Source organism: Ovis canadensis, chromosome 23, assembly GCF_042477335.2.
Source record: "Ovis canadensis isolate MfBH-ARS-UI-01 breed Bighorn chromosome 23, ARS-UI_OviCan_v2, whole genome shotgun sequence".
Taxonomy (NCBI): domain Eukaryota; kingdom Metazoa; phylum Chordata; class Mammalia; order Artiodactyla; family Bovidae; genus Ovis; species Ovis canadensis.
This window is the reverse complement of record NC_091267.1, coordinates 17355217-17373511: the sequence shown is the minus strand read 5'-3', so window position 1 is coordinate 17373511 and position 18295 is coordinate 17355217. Positions and strand designations below refer to the sequence as shown.

Sequence of the window (18295 nt, the reverse complement as noted above, 5' to 3'; positions counted from 1 at the left end):
ACAGAGGATCCTGGCTGGCTACAGTCCATGGGGTTACAAAGAGTCGACGCGACTTAGCGACTGAACAACAGTGATCTTTTAAAACTTCAGATTAATTAGTCTTCTATTTGTAAACCTTCAACAGAATCCCTTGTCCTCTCTTGGCGTCTTTCTGGATTAATCTTGAGGGTGGCCAGTAGTTGCTTGCTGAGCTCTCACGGTCCCCATATGTGAACTAGAACTATGTCTCCCCAAGATGAACAGATGTCTGACCTGGCTTCAGCTGCCTGACTAGGGAGAGACCGGGACGTGATTCCCTCCGTTTGGTCTCTGGCAGCAGAGTACAGTGGTCGGGAGCCCACCAGAAGCAATTCTGCACACAGATGCCGGACGTTAGGTCTGCGGCCTGGTCTCCACTGGAGCGGGAGACACTGCTGGCACCCACCGCCTGGCCCTCCTGCCCCCGAGCACAGCGAGCCTGCAGGCCCTGCTCTGAGGGAGGACAGACTGAGATAAGAGGTGCTCCCGATTTTACAATCCAGGAAAGCCATGCATTCCTCAAAACGAAAAGTACAATAAACTGTTCCAAATGCTCAGAGTACAGACTACAGCTCCCAGACTTGTGTATTTTATTGTTTTCAATTCCAAAACACAGGTGACTCTGCTCAGGAGACCCAAGGCTCCAGAACCCGCCAGAGACAGCACCTTCCACGCCCAGAGGAGCACATGCCCCAGACACTCATCTGCTCACACTCACGTACTTACACACATCCACACACCTGCACAACTCTCACGGCCATGCGCTCACGCACACTCGTGCACATGCATGCGCACACTCCTGTACACACTGTTGCACTGGGGGTCTGCAGGGCCTGGTGGGCACTCCTGCTCCCGCACAGGGGAGACCCCGGCGCCAGACCCGTCCCTCCTGTCACTCGAAGGGGTGATTGCCGAAGACGGCTGGGGCCTTCCGAGCAGCGCCGGGGGTCCCACGGTGAGGGTCCCCGTGCAGACGGCTCCTCACCCCGGGGCGCGGCTCCTCGCCATCCCGCAGCTCCCGCAGCACAGCCTGGAGCAGGCTTCGCAGCCTCCCGAGCACGCGGGGTGCGCCCTGGGTGCCGGGGGCCGCGCACTCCTGCACTGCCGCCCGCAGCTGCCCCTGCAGCGGGCCTGACACCGCGGAGCTGCCGAGGGGCGAGGAGAACCAGTGGCGGAAGATCTTGTCGCAGACCACCTGGGGGAGAGGGGGATTATCAGCTCAGGGCGTGGGGGGTCCCTCCTGCACCTGTCCCTCCCCGGGGACCTCTCCCGGAGCCCCACCCGCCCAGCGCCACTGGAGACTAGAAGGCTGTCCCGCAGGGGTGGAGATGTCGCAGGGGAAGCTGCAGGTGATGCTCAGAGACCACTGAGGAGCTTGCAGCAGGAAGTCAGAGCCGGGAACCGCTGCTTAAGGAGTAGGCCCTGGGCGGCCCTAGGCTGCCAGCCCTGTGGTCACAGGCCTCACTTTCTCATTCAAGGCTGATGACAGTGACGGTCATCACCACTTGGCAGGTGGTCCCCAAGGCCACACGACACGCTGGTAACAAGGGGTATATGAATGTGATAGTACTTTCCGGCTCCCTGGGAAAAAGGTATATCGGAAGGGAGAGGCTAGTTCTTTAAAGGAGCATTTGTGTGCTGTGCTGTGCTTAGTCACTCGGTCATGTCCAGACTCTTTTCCACCCCTTAGGCTGTAGCTTGTCAGGCTCCCCGGTCCATGGGGATTCTCCAGGCAAGAATACTGGAATGGGTTGCTATGCTCTCTTCCAGGGGATCTTCCCAGCCCAGGGAGCAAACCCAGGTTTCCTGCATTTCAGGTGGATTCTTTACCATCTGAGCCACCAGGGAAGCCCATGAATACTGGAGTGGGTAGCCTATCCCTTCTCCAGGGGAAATTCCTGACCCAGGAAACCCAAGAAGCCTTTAAGATGTTTTATTTTAGGAGAAGTAAAAGTGAAGTCTCTCTCTCATAGTCTTTAATTCTCCTTGGGTATGAAATTTACTGGGGCTGAAGATCTCTTTAAATTCTCAATTTAAACATGCTGTTTTGCTCTTTTACAGCCTTCCTGGTTTTCTCCCTGTTGGATGGAGCACAATTCATGCATAATTAATATTCTGCTCTATTTTTCTACATCACACTTTATATTATACTCATTTAACAAATGCCTCAATTTTATAATCTACTGTTTCATGGGAGACAAATAATTTTGACTTTCATTTACTAATCCCTGCAAGGATGAGGATTCTATTTAAAAACAAATGTTCTTATTTCTCTTTTGAATTGATAACGCATCTTCAGGTACAAACACTGAAAATGTCCCACCAATTAGGCTTTAATCTTAAGCTCCATCCAACTCCTAAAAACCAGACACTCAGCTCTCAGCTCTGAGAGGCACCCACTCCCTTGAATGTCCTTCTGGTGAGTTACTGTTTCATGCATTTCCTTTTTCTTTTACTTTCCATGGATGGGAGTGTATTACACACACTATTCTATAGCTTCCATTTAACCAAACATCAGAGAGACCTTCCAAATCACTACAAGGGTATTCCATTTGTTTAATGACTGTACCTCAAATGCATATCATAAATTATTTAGCTTGTTCCCTACTGATGGAAATTTAGGTTGCTCACTAACTTTTGCTATTATGAAAAATGCTGTAATACATATCTTTCAGATGTCATTTTCCTTTTGAATATGACTAAAACTTCTGGAAATGAAATTTATGGGCTAAGGGGTATGCACATTTTTGTTCTGACAGATATTACCAGACTGACCCCATAAAAAGTGTACCAAGTTATTACACTCTTACAGCAACATACACTAAGAACACCCTCAACAATGTGTGTTGTCTTTTATTTTTGTCAATTGAAAAATTATTTGATTTGTATCGCTCTTCTTATCAGTCAGGTTGAAAGTATTTGTTCTTCCTTTCCAGTGACTGGTCAAGTTGATATACTTTGCCCACATTTCTGTTAGGTTGTTGGCCTCTTCATATTGATTTGTAAATGCTCTTTATATATTAAGGACACTGGCCCCTTGCTTAGGTTGGTTTCCTTCAGAGCAGACTGTAGGATGGAGGTTTGCATGCAGGGATTTATTGAGGGGCGTTCTCAGGAACCATATTTCCATGAAACTGAGGGAGAAGGTGAACTTCTGATGCTGGGATGACCTATAGAGTTGTTCCTTATAGAGGCCAAAGGGGCTGGGTTTTGCATTTCCCTCCTCCCCCTCTGACCAGTCACTAGACTGATCCTGGGATGCGGGGTAACCACAGTGGAGAATGTCTGGTGGGCCAAGGATGATCCTGGGGGACACTGAATCTCTGCAGCTGGGCGTAAAGGCCACCTCTGTCCTCTAGTCTCATCTGTGAGAGCAGCTGCAGACAGCTTGCCAGTTTTCTCATTTAACTTTTAAATTTCTCAAATTTTTTGTAATTTTGTTTTGCTTTTGCCATGGGGATTTTTGTAAGATGGTTAAATGTGTCAGTTGTTCCTCTTAGAGCCTCTGAGCTTTGTTCTGTGCTTAGAAAGGCCTTCCAAACTCTAGGGTATCTTCAATTTTCCTAGTTTTTTCTGGAACATTTAGGGTCTCATTTTTTAGGTGTAAGTATCTGAGCCATCTGGAGTTTAGTTTGATATAAGAAGTGCCTATTGTGTGTGTGTGTGTGTGTGTGTGTGTGTGTGTGTGTGTAGATGTAGAAATTAGGCCCAGAGAGAACAGACACCCCCATGGTTGTGGGGGACCCAGTAATGGCCGTGCTGGGAGTACCATTCATTAGCCCCCTGGGGTCACTTGGCCCACAGCCCCTCCCCCAGGTAGATGACAAAGAACAAACGATCCCCATCTCCCCCATCCCTGCCCTCACTGGACGCACTGAGCCCAGCTGGTGGGGAGAGGGCGACGACCTCCAGGTACATCGGCAGGAGCCACAGAGTGGGGGGCAGAGGACCCGAGGAGACAGGGGCCCTCGCTGCAGAGAGGACAGGGCCCCCCCAAGAGGGACAGGGGCCATCAGAGAGAACACGGTCCCCTCCCTGAGAGAGGACAGTATCCCTCAGAAAGGATAGGGTCCCCCCCAGATGACAGGGTCCCCCAGAGGACAAGGTCCCCCCAGAGAGGACAGGGCCCCCTGAGAGGATGGGCCCTCCCAAGTGGATGGCCCCCCAGAGAGGACAGGGCCCCCCAGAGAGGATGGCCCCCTGAAGACAAGGTGCCCCCAGAGAGCACAGGGCCCCCTGAGAGGATGGGCCCTCCCGAGAGGATGGCCCCCCAGAGAGGATGGCCCCCTGACAGGACAGGGTCCCCCCAGAGAGGACGGGCCACCTAGAGAGGACAAGGCCCCCCCCTAGAGGACACCCCCCCACCAGAGGACAGGGCCTCCCCCCCCGGAGAGGACGGCCTGCTCACCTGCAGGTTGCTGTTGGCTCTCTGGGCCCCACACCTGTGCACTCGCAGATCACACTTTGAAAAACAATCAAAGAAATTGCAGTCTTCATCCCTCGTGCAGTTCTGCTCGAGAATTTCCCTCATTTTAGGTTCGAAAAAAGCCATGTCCACATCGATAGCCACCACCTGCGAGAGAAACAGCACGCGGCTATCAGGAGGAACGGGGGCACGGGATTCTGGCCGCAGGGAGGAGGGCCGGGCTGTGCTGGGGATGCACGGCCGCTGGCACAGGCTGGGCTGCAGACTTTAACTGCAGAAGGACCACTGGGAACGTGGGACCAGGATCGCTCTGCAGCTTTGGAAGTTTTCTCAGATCTTAATGTTGAATCTCTGAAAGTTCTCACAAATGAATTGACTTCCCCCTCCACTGCTTTACCACTTTGGCTTCTGACATTCAAGGCTCAGGACTATGAGACACAGGTCATTTATTCCTATGAATATAAGCAACAAACGAAAACTACATTCAAGGCGCAGGTCGAGGGTGTGATGGGGAGAATGAGGCAGGCAACGCGGACCTCGTCTATTTATGACCTGTTATTGAGTTGACTGGTTTCCAGCTGACAGGGGCAAGTGGCAGGGCCAAAGTGGTTGAATTAGGATCAATACCTATGGACCCAGATGCAACAGCATCAAAAACTAAGTCCCACTATCAGCATGAAAATGTGATGACCCCCTGGAATTTCAGATTTATCTTCCTGGCTTCAACCCAAAAGGTTTCAAAACCAGAAAAAAAAAAAAGTCTAAATTATGCAGATTTTCCTCCACCACCTGAATTAGGAAAAAAACAAAAAGATGAGCTCTAACCTGAGAAAACCTGGACTCTGCCCAAATCAGGCAATGTATAGCTTCAAGGCATTAAAGAGCTATTAGAAGACTGGATGAGTTTGATGGAGTCTGTGGCATTTCACAAGCCTTCACAGGTCAGCCTCAACATACCAGCTTTCTCCCTTTGGTAGCATCTCAAAAAAGGGTTCATTTTCTCCTCAAATCCATGCGAAGTCAGGAGGCACATTCCCAGCCTGTTGCTTCTGTTCTTCCTTCAAGATTGATGCCAGAAGGCAGTAGTTTCGTGGGGATTATTCAGTAAAACAGAGGGGGGAAAATAATTTATTTCAAGATATGTGGAGAATCAGGGAAAAAATGAACAGGGAACTTTTCCCTATTTGAGAGTTTTGCCTCATTACTAATTCAGGCACTGCAAACAGAAATTATCATTTTAATTGATTTTCTCCATCTCTTTAGCCAAAAGAACAGTTCCTTTCATTATTTATCCTGGTTAATACACTAAAAATATGTCAGTGGTGGTTTAGTCACTAAGTTGTGTCCGACTCTTTGTGACCTCATGGACTGCATCCCTCTAGGCTCCTCTGTCCATGTCCTCTAGGCTCCTCTCCAGGCAAGAATACTAGAGTGGGACGTCACTTCCTTCTCCAGGGGATCTGCCTGACCCAGGGACTGAACCCGGGTCTCCTGCACTGCAGGCAGATTCTTTACCAATAATGAGTCTACTGTCTTTCATAATTTATTTTTGGAGCTGCAAGACCCTTCTCTTATTTTGATAATCCCTAGTCATCTCCCCAGCTTCCTCTGGGACCCTGGTGGAATTTCCACTCTCTGATACTTCTCTCTTTCAGCTCTGATTCTGTCTCATCTCCCAACAAGAGCAGGATTTATTTTCTAATTTTTAGTGTAGTTGTAGAATGGATTACAGCTATTGGAAGCATAACTATGCACCTACAATAAGAACAGTAACAAAATGAGCAGAAAAACCTGTGTGAGGCTTCTTAGGTCACATCAGGATGAATCTTAAAGTTCTTCCTGCACAAAGTTACCTAACTTGCATCATCATCAGACTCCATCCTAGCATCAGACTGGAAAGGACTGGTGAGAATTATTTCCTTCTCTACTTAAGACTGTGCCTCTCGAGTAGGAAATCTGTTTGAGAAGCGTGCTTTCTGGCAGCAGTTTGAGAGCAAGAAGTAAAGAGGGGTTCCTAGTTCATTTGCAACCACTGGACAAATTCTCAAGACCCGCAAGGGAGGACCTGAAAAAAGTGAATGGCTGCGGGTCATCAGTTCTTACAGGTTACCTGGGAGACATACCCTCCATCCACCCGGGCAACACTGCAACATGGGCCAAAGGGGGACCCATCTGCTGGTCCCCTAGCTCTCTAGTTCTCACACTGAGCACATCAGTAATCGCTTGGAGGGCTTGGCTTCCAAACTCAGATGGCTACATCCCACCCCTGGAGTCCGAGTCTTCCTGCTGCTTCCGCACCTTGGTTAATCCTTTGCACACCTGCCCTGCCTGGAGTGGGGGCATCCCTGGAGGCTCAGCGATAAAGAATCCGCCTGCCAATGCAGGAGACTCGGGTTCGGTTTCTGGCTTGGGAAGATGCCCTGGAGAAGAGCAGGCCACGCACTCCAGTATTTTTGCCTGGGAAACCCCATGGACAGAGGAGCCTGGAAGGTACAGTCCACAAGGTTGCAAAAGAGTCTGACACGACTTAGTGACTAAACTGCACGCCTGGAGTGGGACATAAAATTCACCTGCCACTTGCAGAGCAGCACGGAGGCTGACGTGTCCACCAGGGGACGAATCCTCTCTTGCGTAAAGCAGCATTCAGCTGTCCCTCTAGAAGAAGTTTACCCAGGGAAGGGGAACAGATGAGAACCTCCAGAAGAACTAGAGACCGTGGCCTGCGGTGACGGAGTGTGGGCGGCTGGAAACCGGCGTCTCCGCCCCCTGGACCTTTGTACCAAAGCCCCCAAAGGCTGGCCTTCCCTCATCTCCTCAAAGTGCAGTTGCTCAGTCGTGTCCGATTCTTTTGCGACCCCATGGACTGTAGCCCTCCAGGCTCCTCTGTCCATGGGATTTCTCAGGCGAGAACACTAGACTGGGTTGCCATTTCCTTGTCCCGGGGATTTTCCCGATCCAGGGATCGAACCTGGGTCTCCCGCATTGTAGGCGGATTTTTCACCGCCTGAAGCCGCATTAGCCCCAGGAAGGAAGGGGCTAAGCTGCTTGGGAGAAACCAGGGCGGCAGTGGAGGAAGACGCACTGAGCCTCTGCTGTGGCGGCTTGCCCTACCATTCCCTTCCCGGGTGCCAGGCGCCTTCCTCCTTCAAATGCGCTCATTCCCACCTCCAGCGGTCCGGCAGGTCGGAGCTGTCCAGGCCAGAAGGTGGCATCACGCCGCAGGGTTTCCCGGGGGCTTCAGATCCCTCTGGTCTAGGACCCCCAGGACAGAAGTCCGCCCCCCGCGGACCCCACAGCCGCCCCCCGGGCCGCCCCTCACCGTGAAGTCGCTCCGGATGGCGAAGTTCTCGGGCTTGACGTCGCAGAGGTGCAGGCGGTGGGCGAAGTCGTGGTCGAAGTGGCGGACCATGTCCAGGAAGCTGAGCGCCACGCCGCTGACCGCGCGCGCCTGGCCGCGGCGCCCGCCGTCCGGGCCGAGCGGGAAGAGGGCGCGGTGGCCGGGGCTGCCCGCCGCCAGGTGCTCCACGGCGTAGAAGGGGCCGCAGGAGCCCAGCACGGGCGGGGCGTGCGGGCTGCGGCCGCGGAGCAGGCTGAGCAGCACGAACTCCTCCTGCCGCAGCAGCGCCCACAGGCTGGCCAGCTGGCCCCGCCGCCGGGGGCCCCGCCGCGCCAGCCCCAGCCGGCCCAGGCCGCCCTCGGCGGGCTCCAGGCCCAGCGCGCTCCGGGCCTCCCCGGCCGCCAGCGCCAGCAGCTCAGCCTCCGGCAAGTCCTGGCCGCCGGCCTCGGGCTGCCCGTCCAGGAGGCCGAGCGGCGGGAAGCTGGAGAAGGCCTCCTCCTTGGACTTGAGGACCACGGGCCGGCCGCGCCAGTCGGCTTGCAGCACCTTCTTGCCGCGCTCGTAGTACAGGCAGCGCCGGTACCGCAGCTGCCCCGCCTCGCACAGGTCCTCGCACAGGTCTCCGCCCAGCGCGCCGCCCCGGTAGTCCTGGCACTGGAAGGAAGGGACACGGGTCAGCCCGCGGAGGCTGGGCCTCGCGCCAGGATGCTCCTGACAGTCCCGGAGAGACCCCTTGGGCATGCGGACCACAGGGCTACTCGGGGCAGAGAGGAATTATGAAGTGAAAGGTTTGTGATAGAATCTCCCGTTTGTTATTTTCTCCATCAGGCCCAGGACCAGGTCTTAGGAAGCAGGTGCCCACCCTGCCCCCCTCCACTGACCCGTCCCTGCCCCATCCTTCCTGCTGAGCTGGGTGATGCTGGCAAAGACAGTTGGCCTCTCCGCTGGGTGTCCTGGACTGTCAGTGGAAGGACGGAGCCAGGCCAGTGGTTCCCCGTTCTTGGGCTCACGTAGGGGTCACCTGGAGAGCTTTTAATAGCCGCCTGCCAGGAACAGCACAGCCAGCCCTGGAGAGTGACCCCAGGAACAACCCTTCAGGTGGGACCGCTCCACAGTGCCTGCTGCAGGAAGCAGGACTTAGAACAGGCCTGGAGGCTGGCAGCATCCGCAGGCCTGCAGGGGAGGCCGCGGCGCCTTCAGAAGATGAGCCCGCAGGGTGAGTTCTGCAAGCAGAAGGTGTTGGATTCCTGGTGGTGGTGAGGAAGGCATTCAGGGGCCCTCAGGAGGGGAGTTTCTCCTAAGCTTTGGGGCTCGCAGGCCCTCCTGCCCCGTGGGGGGAAGTGGTGACCCCCAATCCCACCACACTGCAAACACCTCTCCTAAGAAGATGGTCCATCCAGGCCTCGCCCTTCAGACCTAGTAGGGGAGCCGGAGGCACTTCTGTGAGACTGATTCAAAGGGGGATGTGTGACTCTGTTCTCTTTCTTATCTTTTTCAGGAAACCTAAACCTCTGGACTCACTTTTATGAGGGACTGAGCATACTTTCTGAGCCCACCTGTTCCCCACAACGCATCTTCCTTCCACATGGGCAAAGGCGGGTCAGACTTTCTGGTTGTTCTGTGCTGGTTGGCTTTATTAACCCAAGTGGATTATAAACAGATCTTTCAAGTCAGATAATGCACCTCCAATAATGCCTGGGTATGTAAACAATCCCAAAGTCCAAAAGACCCTGAAAACAAGTTTTTCGTGATTCATTCACTCTCATGGAGTGTCAAACCCAACCCAGAAGATGAGGCTATCTATAGTCTGAATGTATTTGACATGTGGCTTTGCATACACTTTGCTACAGAATTATTAATTAGTTGGATCTGTTTGATTCCTGGCATATCTTCATGTTCACCAGAAGGTATAAATATATATTCTGCATATTATCTAACACCCAAAACAGTGTGAATTCCAAAACAGGCCTGGCTGCAGAGCATTGGCCAAGGGATGGTGGATCTTTATAACTACTCTCAGAGAACTGTTCATATGACCGAAATTGTTTATTAAAAAGCTATACTCCTGGTTCTTAAAACAAGTATCTGGATTTTAGGGACCCTTTCAGGCAGTAACTGGACAACAGTCCAAAAGGCCCAAGCCACGCTATCTGACCTGACCCCCAGCTTCCTGCTGAGGGTGCTCCTGCAAGCCAGTGCTCCTTTGCCCGGCATTAGACCTCCAAACACTGTATTAGGTGGTGGGGGTGTCACACTTGCCGAACTCAAAGGTGCAAGTGATGGAGTCCTGATCCCGGAGCTTGGGAACAATGCCGCCCTGTTTGCCGGCTTTTTGTCTTTGGAACACCAACACCCGTAATGCAGCTGTATTCATAAACACCCACAAAACTGTTCTAAATATGCTTAATGCAGTGTTCGTCTTGCAATTTAATGTAACACAACTTTGGTCAAATGCCTTCCTTTTACTCTTCATCCTCGTCCCTCTTTCCAGGTTTGGGGTCCTGAGAGGAGCAGCTGAGGATCAGGACCCTGTGAGTGGTGGACTCTCTCTGCTCGGAATCACTTCCATATTGTGGTGCCCTGCAGGAAAGCACCCGCCCATTCCAGCTCCTCTGAGCCCTTTCAGGATAATCTTAGAGGGAAGGTGGGGATGGAGCTGCCCTGGTGGCTCAGCAGTAAAGAATCTGCCTGGGATGCCAAAGATGCAGGAGACACGGGTCAATCTCTGGGTCAGGAAGACCCCCTGGAGAAGGGCATGGCAACCCACTCCAGTATTCTTGCCTGGAAAGGCCCATGGACAGAGGAGCCTTACAGGCTACAGTCCACGGGGTCACAAAGCATCAGACACGACTGAAGTGACTGAGAATGCATGCAAAGTGGGGGTGAAAGGTTTAAACGATGGAAGGTCTCAGGATAGAAAGACAGAAATAATATGGGGTGTTCACGTTACTCGTTGCAGCCTCTTCCTACTTTATCTGGTGTTTACAGTTTCGTACCTCTGTAACAAGCCTGATAAGAAAAGGCATTATTTTTTTTTCTCGATTGCCTTATAAGGCCCCCATCCCCTTTGAGTAGCTCCAAAATGGTTTAATGCAATCCCATAGTCATCTTTAGGGTGTCATCAAAGTTGTAGTGTCATCAAAGGTGCTTTTCTACGAGGGACAGAGCAGAACTGTGAAAAAGAAAGAAAAGTGGGTGATAGAAGCGAGTTGGGCAGGAGGTGGGTCCTGACTGTCAGGACCCTGCAGGGGGCGGGACCTGGGGGAGGAGACACACGTTTCCTGGCCCAGCCACAGCGCGGGGAGTGGAAGCCCGGAAGGTCAGGTGTGACCACCGGGGCCTTCACTCTCTGCGTCTGGAACCACGAACAAAATTGTCACTGCCTGCAAGAGATACCCGTGGCAGGGAGTGGGCTTGGGCAAGCTGCTTTGGCTGCCCCTGGCCACCCTCCCGTTAGCAGTGCTGTGTATGAGCTGGGCCACGATCAGGTGACAGACCTGGGCTCAGGAGTCGCAGCGAGGTGACTGCCTCCAGGACTCCCGAATGACAGCAGGGTGAAGCGCAAAAGGAAGGAGGCCAGGCTCAGCTCTGGGGCAGACCAGGTTTGCCTCCAGGCTGTACCTGGGGCTGGCGTGTGGCTCATTTCCAAGTCTGTAATGTTGGGAGGATAACGCTGTGTCACGGGAGACCTGTGAAGGTCAACCAAGGTCACGGGTGCAGAGGCCCTGGCAGTTAGACTGAAAGGGCCTGCCCTTTCTGGCCCTGGTCATTAGAAGGCAGAAGGCCGGGGATGCATCTTTCTTGGGGGGACGCACCTGAGCCCAGTGTTGAAAGGTGAGCTGCAAGTCTGCCTAGTGCACGAGGAGGGAGAGCTCTGGGAACCACCGACACAGGGACCCAGACGTGCAAAGTTGCTCGTGTGTTCGGAGGACCAGACGGTTGGGCAAGGTTAGAGCAAGTGCCAGTGTGTGTCCTGCCGAAAGTCCACAGCTGACAAAATGCCTCCCCCTGCAAGGGTCAACTCCGCCTTCCCCAGGCGGCCACCTCACCTGCCGCTGGGAGTCCTTCCCCGCCTCCACCCCGGGTTCCATCCAGTAAGCCCCCCGCCCCCTGAGTCTCTATGCCATCTTGCCCCCACTGGCTCCCCACAGCATTGTGTTTTCTACAAAACTGTACCGCGTCCATGAAACCGAATTCAAATGGAATCTATATGAGACTCACCCCTGCACATTTAGAAGGCAATTCCACACAAGCGTTGCAGGAAATGTGGCATGTAGTCTGCCGGTCATGATGGCATCACTGACTCAAAGGGCAAGAGTTTGAGTAAACTCCGGGGGATGGAGAAGGACAGGGAGGCCTGGCATGCTGCAGTCCATGGGGTGGCAAAGAGTCGCGTGCAACTGAGCGACTGAACAATGATAACAGCTACTGATTTTGGGAGGGGATCATTAATTTTGGCTGGTTTTCTGAACATCAGCACGTTGAGATATAAGCCTGCCTCCCAGATGCCTGGGGGATGCTTTGAATCAGGAAGGGAAGAGGCTGGGCTGGGTGCCTAGAACGCTGCCAGGTCCGCCGGCTACTAGCGGTGATGAACTGGGTTTCCACCTCATTTGTCGTAGGAGAGAGTCTACACTGAAGCAAAGTGTACACAAGGTGGTTAGCACAGAGCAGCTCTGTGTCTTCCTCCTTAATGATGAAGCACTTTGGGCGCATCAGTCCCTGCTCTTCAGAAACAGAATGTAACATTCATCTCTTCTGTGGCCCATGTGGTTACCAAGTGAGTCTGTAGCATCAGGATGCATGCCTGTGCCTACTAAATCCAGAGAAAGACTGTGCTCAGCACTTAAGAAGCAGTAAACTTACAGATTACAAGTTTACAGGCCAACTAAAAGTGGTCATCGTGTTAGAGACAAGAGAAATTATTTTCTTAGCAGCATGCCTTACTGAGATAGCTAATTTTTTAACTCAATAGATGTATTTTATATACTTTGACTCCATTAAAAAAAAAATCACTTTCCTCTGAATAGATGGAGGCCCTAAGAACCAGCTTGAACAGGTACACTTCTGTACCCAAATGTGTGTGCACACAAAATCTGCAGGTATCAGACTTTAAGATAAGCTAGGGAAAAAACAAGTTAATAAAGTCTCATTGTAGTTAACTGGCACTTTTTAAAAAAAATTAATGAGACAGTGAATTCATATTTCTTATAGTGTTAATCACTCAGTCATGTCCAACTCTTTGTGGCCCCATGGACTGTAGCCTGCCAGGCTCCTCTGTTCATGGAATTCTCCAGGTAGGAATACTGGAGAGGGTAGCCATTCCCTTCTCCAGGGGATATTCCTGACCCAGGGATCAAACGTGGGTGTCCTAGGTTGCAGGCAGATTCTTTACTATCTGAACCGCCAGGGAAGCCCATATTTCTTACAGACTGTGTGCAGCTGTGAGAACGCACACTCCTAACAGTCCCAGTTGTAGGAAGCGTTGTTTTGGTGGTGGATGGTAGAATCTCTACCCACTCCAGTGTTCTTGCCTGGAGAATCCCAGGGACGGGGAAGCCTGGTGGGCTGCCGTCTATGGGGTCGCACAGAGTTGGACATGACTGAAGTGACTTAGCAGCAGCAGCAGCAGCAGCAGCAGCAGTAGAATCTCTCCAGCTTGTCTCTCTCTCTTTGCCTTGGTTCTCAGACAAAAACAAACCCTTTCCTCTCTAGTCTGAGAAACCGGTGACAGGGTATCAGAAGTCACGCCTAAGGGCTGGGTTTTCTTTTGTGTGTTTGCTTTTTTGTTTTTCAGCAGCATTAAGTTCCTATGTGGTTAGCAGCATTCATATCTCACAGTGGATTTCCCCAATGGAACAGTTACGCTGTGCGATTAGCCAGACCACTCTGCAACCCCTCTTGACCCCTGGACAGCTTAGAAGACAGACGTCACAGACATGGCCAGGGTGCTCAGGGAAGCAGGCTCAGTCCCTGCGATACAATCTTTCTCGGCGAGTGCCCTGGATGCCGCAGTCCCGCTGGGCCAGGGTTTCTCTCAGAGCAAAGACAGATAAGCCAGTCCTGTTGAAAAGAAATCCCATGCAGGCAACTAAATGAAAGCACATCAAGACCTAACTAGCCGAAAGGGGCATATAACCTTCTGAATAGCAGAGTCTGTGGGAAACTTTCTGAGATGCTTTGAAAGTGACGTGCTGTGGGAGGGTTGTTGTCGCTGCTTGGCCGCTATGTAGCGTCCATCTCTTCTGCGACCCCATGGACTATAACCTGCCAGGCTCCTCTGTGCATGGGATTCTCCAGGCAAGAATACTGGAGTGGGTTGCCCTTCCCTTCTCCAGGGGATCTTCCCAACCCAGGGATCACACCCAGCTCTCCTGCACTGACAGGCAGGCTCTTTACCCCAGCCTGAGCTGCTGGGGAAGCTCAGGCCCAGCTGTCCCTTAGGGTTTTCAGTGCTGGAGAAGCCAGTGGTGTCGCCGTGTCTCTACTTTCAGCGTCACGTACTGGCTCCACGGCACAGTCACTGGGTGATTCGGGACAAGTTAGTTCACCTCTCTGGGGCTCGATTTCACCATCTGTGAAATGGGGAAATAAAAGCACTTGGCTCCCAGGGGTTGAGATTAGACGAAATATTACGTGTGAGAGGACTGAGCACAGAGCCCGGCCCCTGTGAGCATCCGCGGCTCCCACACCTCCCATCCCCACCTCCCCAAGGAGTGCTCCACCCGCAGAACCGGAAGCCAGGCCTATCAATGGTCAGACCCAACGCTCCGGCACAGCCTCCTGACACAGTTCCCTGGGAAAGCAGGGCTCTAGAAACCTCACAGAAATGTTTTGATTATGCGATGTGCTGAAAAGCCACAGTAAAAAGAAGGGCTGCCCTCTGCCTAGAAAATTCCAAAGCTGGAGGACCCAAGATCAGCTCTGGAAGCACTCCAGTTGGCTCTTCCAAAACTCCCTCTTGAGAGTGGTGTGTGGGGGGCCCCCCTCCAGAGATGGGGTGTGGCTCAGGGGCACAAGCACCTCAGCTTCATCCACAGCCTCCAACCTGCCACAGGCCAGCAGTGTCACCTGCCTGGCCAGAGGGCCCAGGAACTGCTCAGGGGTTCACAAGGCCCTTGGCTCCACCCCAGAAAAGGGGGCTCCCACTGGCTCAGCTGCAGCCATTCCTTTGGTGTCCTGGGACTCAGAGTGAAAGCTAATGAGAGTCTGGAGGGCCGTGAGAAAAATAACAGCCAGTTTATTATGAAGGATAAAAGGCAGGCAGGGTGAATTGAAAGGGCTGGGGGAACCGAGAGACAGAGGCTCAATTCAGTCCTGGGAGAGCTCAGTGCCACAATGCCTGCCTCTGCATGGCAGCCAGGGCCTGGCATAGTCTACAACGTGGAGAGCGGTGTCCTGTCCAAACCTCAGCATCTTGGGCAAAAGGGAGCCCCGGTGCTCTGCTCAGCAAACCCAGGATGGAGAGGGGAGAGGGCAAGTTGGATCCTGAGAACAGCAGCCTCAAAGGGGGCCTCCCAGTGAGGGGCCCCTCAAATCAGGCCCCTGATTTGAGAGCAGGGTGGGTGAACTTTAATCAGACAGCCAGACACACTACTTCAATTTGTTTTTTTTGGCAGCTGGAAAGATTGCCAGCCTTCAGAGGCAGAGATGAGAGCCTGCTACTGCAAGCCATGTGTTCATGACCTCAGGAGGAGAGGATTTCCATCCAGGGTCAGAGGTGAGGCTTGAATACTTGGAACTTTTTGTGTAGCCAAGTTTTATGGAAGTACAATAGAGTTAGGCAAAGCTTCCACCATAGACATCAGAAGTGGATAGAAAGAGTACCCCCCTGCTAGTTTTTAGCAAGGCATTTTATGTCTGTCAGTGAGCTTTTAATCAGATAAAAGAAACACCTCAAGGCTGAAGGAGTTTCACCAGGCCCCTCTCGCACAATGCGCATTTTTGAGATAGGATGGCACAATGTGTGTCATCCCTGGCCTTAAAACAATTGACATGATGTTTGTTGAGCCATTATCAGCCCAAAGTTTGCGAAAATAAAATAAAAGGTTAGTGTTAGGCAGAATGGGTTTCTTCAACAGAGAAGGGAAAAGCGTCTGCCACTTGCAGTTATTTCCTCCTACCGCTTGGGACCCTCTGGCCTTCCTACCTGTCACCCTCTCCTTACCCATCTCTTGGGAATAAAAAAGACCCATCTGGCTGCCACGGGAGATATCCTGGTTCAGCGTCCAAACAGAACTGGTTTTAATTTATGAGCTGAAATGCTGGGAAAGTTATGATTAGTGATTACTAAAGTTATAGTAGGCTATTTAATTTCCATTAGGCCTTCTCTCACTTAACCAAACATAAAGAAATGAAAAGACTGTTTGCTTTTTATTTTAACCTAAAAAGGCTGTTGTGAGTGAAGTCGCTCAGTCGTGTTCGACTCTTTGAGACCCCATGGACTGTAGCCCACCAGGCTCCTCCATCCATGGAATTTTCTCGGCAAGAGTACTGGAGTGGGTTGCCATTTCCGTCTGCAGGGGATCTTCCCGAGCCGCATTGCAGGCAGACGCTTTACCGTCTGAGCTACCAGGGAATTCCATTGATAGGATGGAGGGAATCAGTGAGTATCTCACCTCTCACCAACGTGAGATGATCCATTCATGACAACACGTCAGACTCAATCAGGGAAAATGATTTGGTGCAGCCTGTCCATTTCACCTCATTTCTTTAGTTTTTACAATTTCACTTTTAAAATGTTATTTACTTCAGGACTTCCCTGGTGGTCCAGTGGCTAAGACGCTGCACTCCCGATGCAGGGGACCTGGGTTTGATCTCTGGTCAGGGAACTATATCCCACAAGCCTCAACTAGGAGTTCACCTGCCAAGCAACTAAAGATCCTGCATAGCAGGTGATTATTTCCTGAAATAAAGCTGCTGCTGTTTTCTAAAAGAAAGAAAAACAATCCTGCCTGCCCCAACTAAGACCTGGCAAAACCATAAATAAAATAAATTTTAAAAATTATTTCAAAGCCTTTATGCTACCACGTTCTGAAATCCTACAGTCCCCAAAGGCTCACCCATACTACACAACTGGGCTGGAAGCTTCCCATGCGTTTCTTGAAATTTTCTTAGAAAATAGCTCCCCTTTCCCACCAGATACTTAGATGGTCACTGTTCTGGGAAGTGAATAAGCAATCAATACAACAATCGTTGCCCGCTACCTTCACCTTTTTTGGCTTTCCTTCTAGGGATTCGTAGTTTTATCCAAGTCTCCTAATGCGCTTAATCTTTCCAACCAAACAGAGAGACCATTGAGGAGCCAACGTCTGGAATCAACCAAGAGCGCAACCCGGGCCGGGTGAACGCTGGGGCCCGCCAGGGGGGGGCGTTTCTTTCTCTCTAATTGCGAGTCTCATCTAAAGGGCGCCCCCGCCCTCACCTCTTAGTGGACGGCAGGCAGGACCCCAGCACCGAGGTCTACCGGGGTCCGAGCCGCCTCCCTCGCGCTCCCGATCGCCGGACCGCTCTCTGCCTTGGGTCCCGCAGATCGCGCCGGGGAGAGCCTTGGCTCTGGGGCGCGCGGAGGAAGGGGCCCCACTGGCCGTCTGCAGGGGGCTCGGCGAGGTGCAGCCCAGGTCGGAATCGCAGAATGGCAGCTGAGCGAGAGAACCGGGACCCCAGGGGCCGAGGCGTGGTCCCCGCCCGACCCAAGCGCCGCGGTCCGAGTCGGAAGGCTGGGAACGGACCCGTAAACTTCGCTTAGGAGCGGGGTCTCGGGGCCGGCGGGAGAACAGTCGGGCAGGAAGAGCATCTTTGGACAAAGGACCAGTTGGGCGACATGGGGGAAGACGTCCCTCCAGGCACTCAGAGGACTCCCGGACGGAGTCCCGGGCTGGAGACCGGGTGGGGCGCTTCGGGCATTCCACGCCCGATGTCCGGACCCCCTCCCAGTGGATCCACGGCCGCGCCCGAGTCCCCGGCTCCCAGGACCCTCAGAGGGCGTCCCACCCCGGCCCCGGGGCGCGCGGCGCGGGGCAGTGCGGCCGCGGCACCTACCAGCGCGGCCAGGATGCGCCGGCTCTTCTCGTCGGTGCAGCGCTCGGAGGGGACGCCCGGGTGCGCGCGGAGCAGCAGCGCGGCCGCCAGCACCCAGCCCGCGGTCCACGCGGCGCAGGCCAGCAGCGCGCGGCGCCCGCAGCGCCCGCCCAGCCCGCAGCGCCCGGGCCGGCCCCGCGCGCCCGCCGCCCGCGCCCGCGCCATGGCCCGCCCGCCGCGCCCGCCCCGCGCCGCCTGCGCCCCGCGCTCGCGTCCCGGCTCCGCGGCTCCACCGCCCGGCGAGGGAGGGGGCGCGGGGGAGAGGCAGCGCGAGGGGAGGGAGGGGAGGCCGCCGGGTGGCCGGCGCGGCCCGTCAGGGGGTGGGTGGGGTGCGGAGTCCCGCCGGCACAAGGCGCGCTGGCCGGAGCACCAGGGGGCCACAGGGTGTCCGCGCGCCCTGCGCCGCACCCCGCCACCATTTCCACTTTTTCTTT

At 53.5% G+C, this 18295-nt stretch overlaps 1 protein-coding gene across 1 annotated transcript; it reads right to left on the bottom strand.

The window, feature by feature from the left end:
• Window positions 1-591: 591 nt before the first annotated feature.
• DIPK1C (divergent protein kinase domain 1C) lies at window positions 592-18093 on the bottom strand. Its single transcript, XM_069568313.1, has 4 exons — window positions 17823-18093; window positions 7764-8435; window positions 4427-4591; window positions 592-1213 (listed from the first exon to the last, which is right to left on the bottom strand). Exons 1-4 carry the CDS (start codon window positions 18024-18026, stop codon window positions 911-913), a joined length of 1344 nt encoding a protein of 447 aa, XP_069424414.1. The 5' UTR covers window positions 18027-18093; the 3' UTR covers window positions 592-910.
• Between the last annotated feature and the right edge of the window lie 202 nt (window positions 18094-18295).

Coding starts and splice junctions, on each gene's coding strand:
- DIPK1C (XM_069568313.1), bottom strand. CDS start 18,026: ATGGCGCGGGCGCGGGCGGCGGGCGCGCGGGGCCGGCCCGGGCGCTGC. Junction 8,436..17,822: donor GGCGCATCCTGGCCGCGCTG/GTAGGTGCCGCG, acceptor CCTTCCTTCCAG/TGCCAGGACTACCGGGGCGG. Junction 4,592..7,763: donor CCATCCGGAGCGACTTCACG/GTGAGGGGCGGC, acceptor TTTCTCTCGCAG/GTGGTGGCTATCGATGTGGA.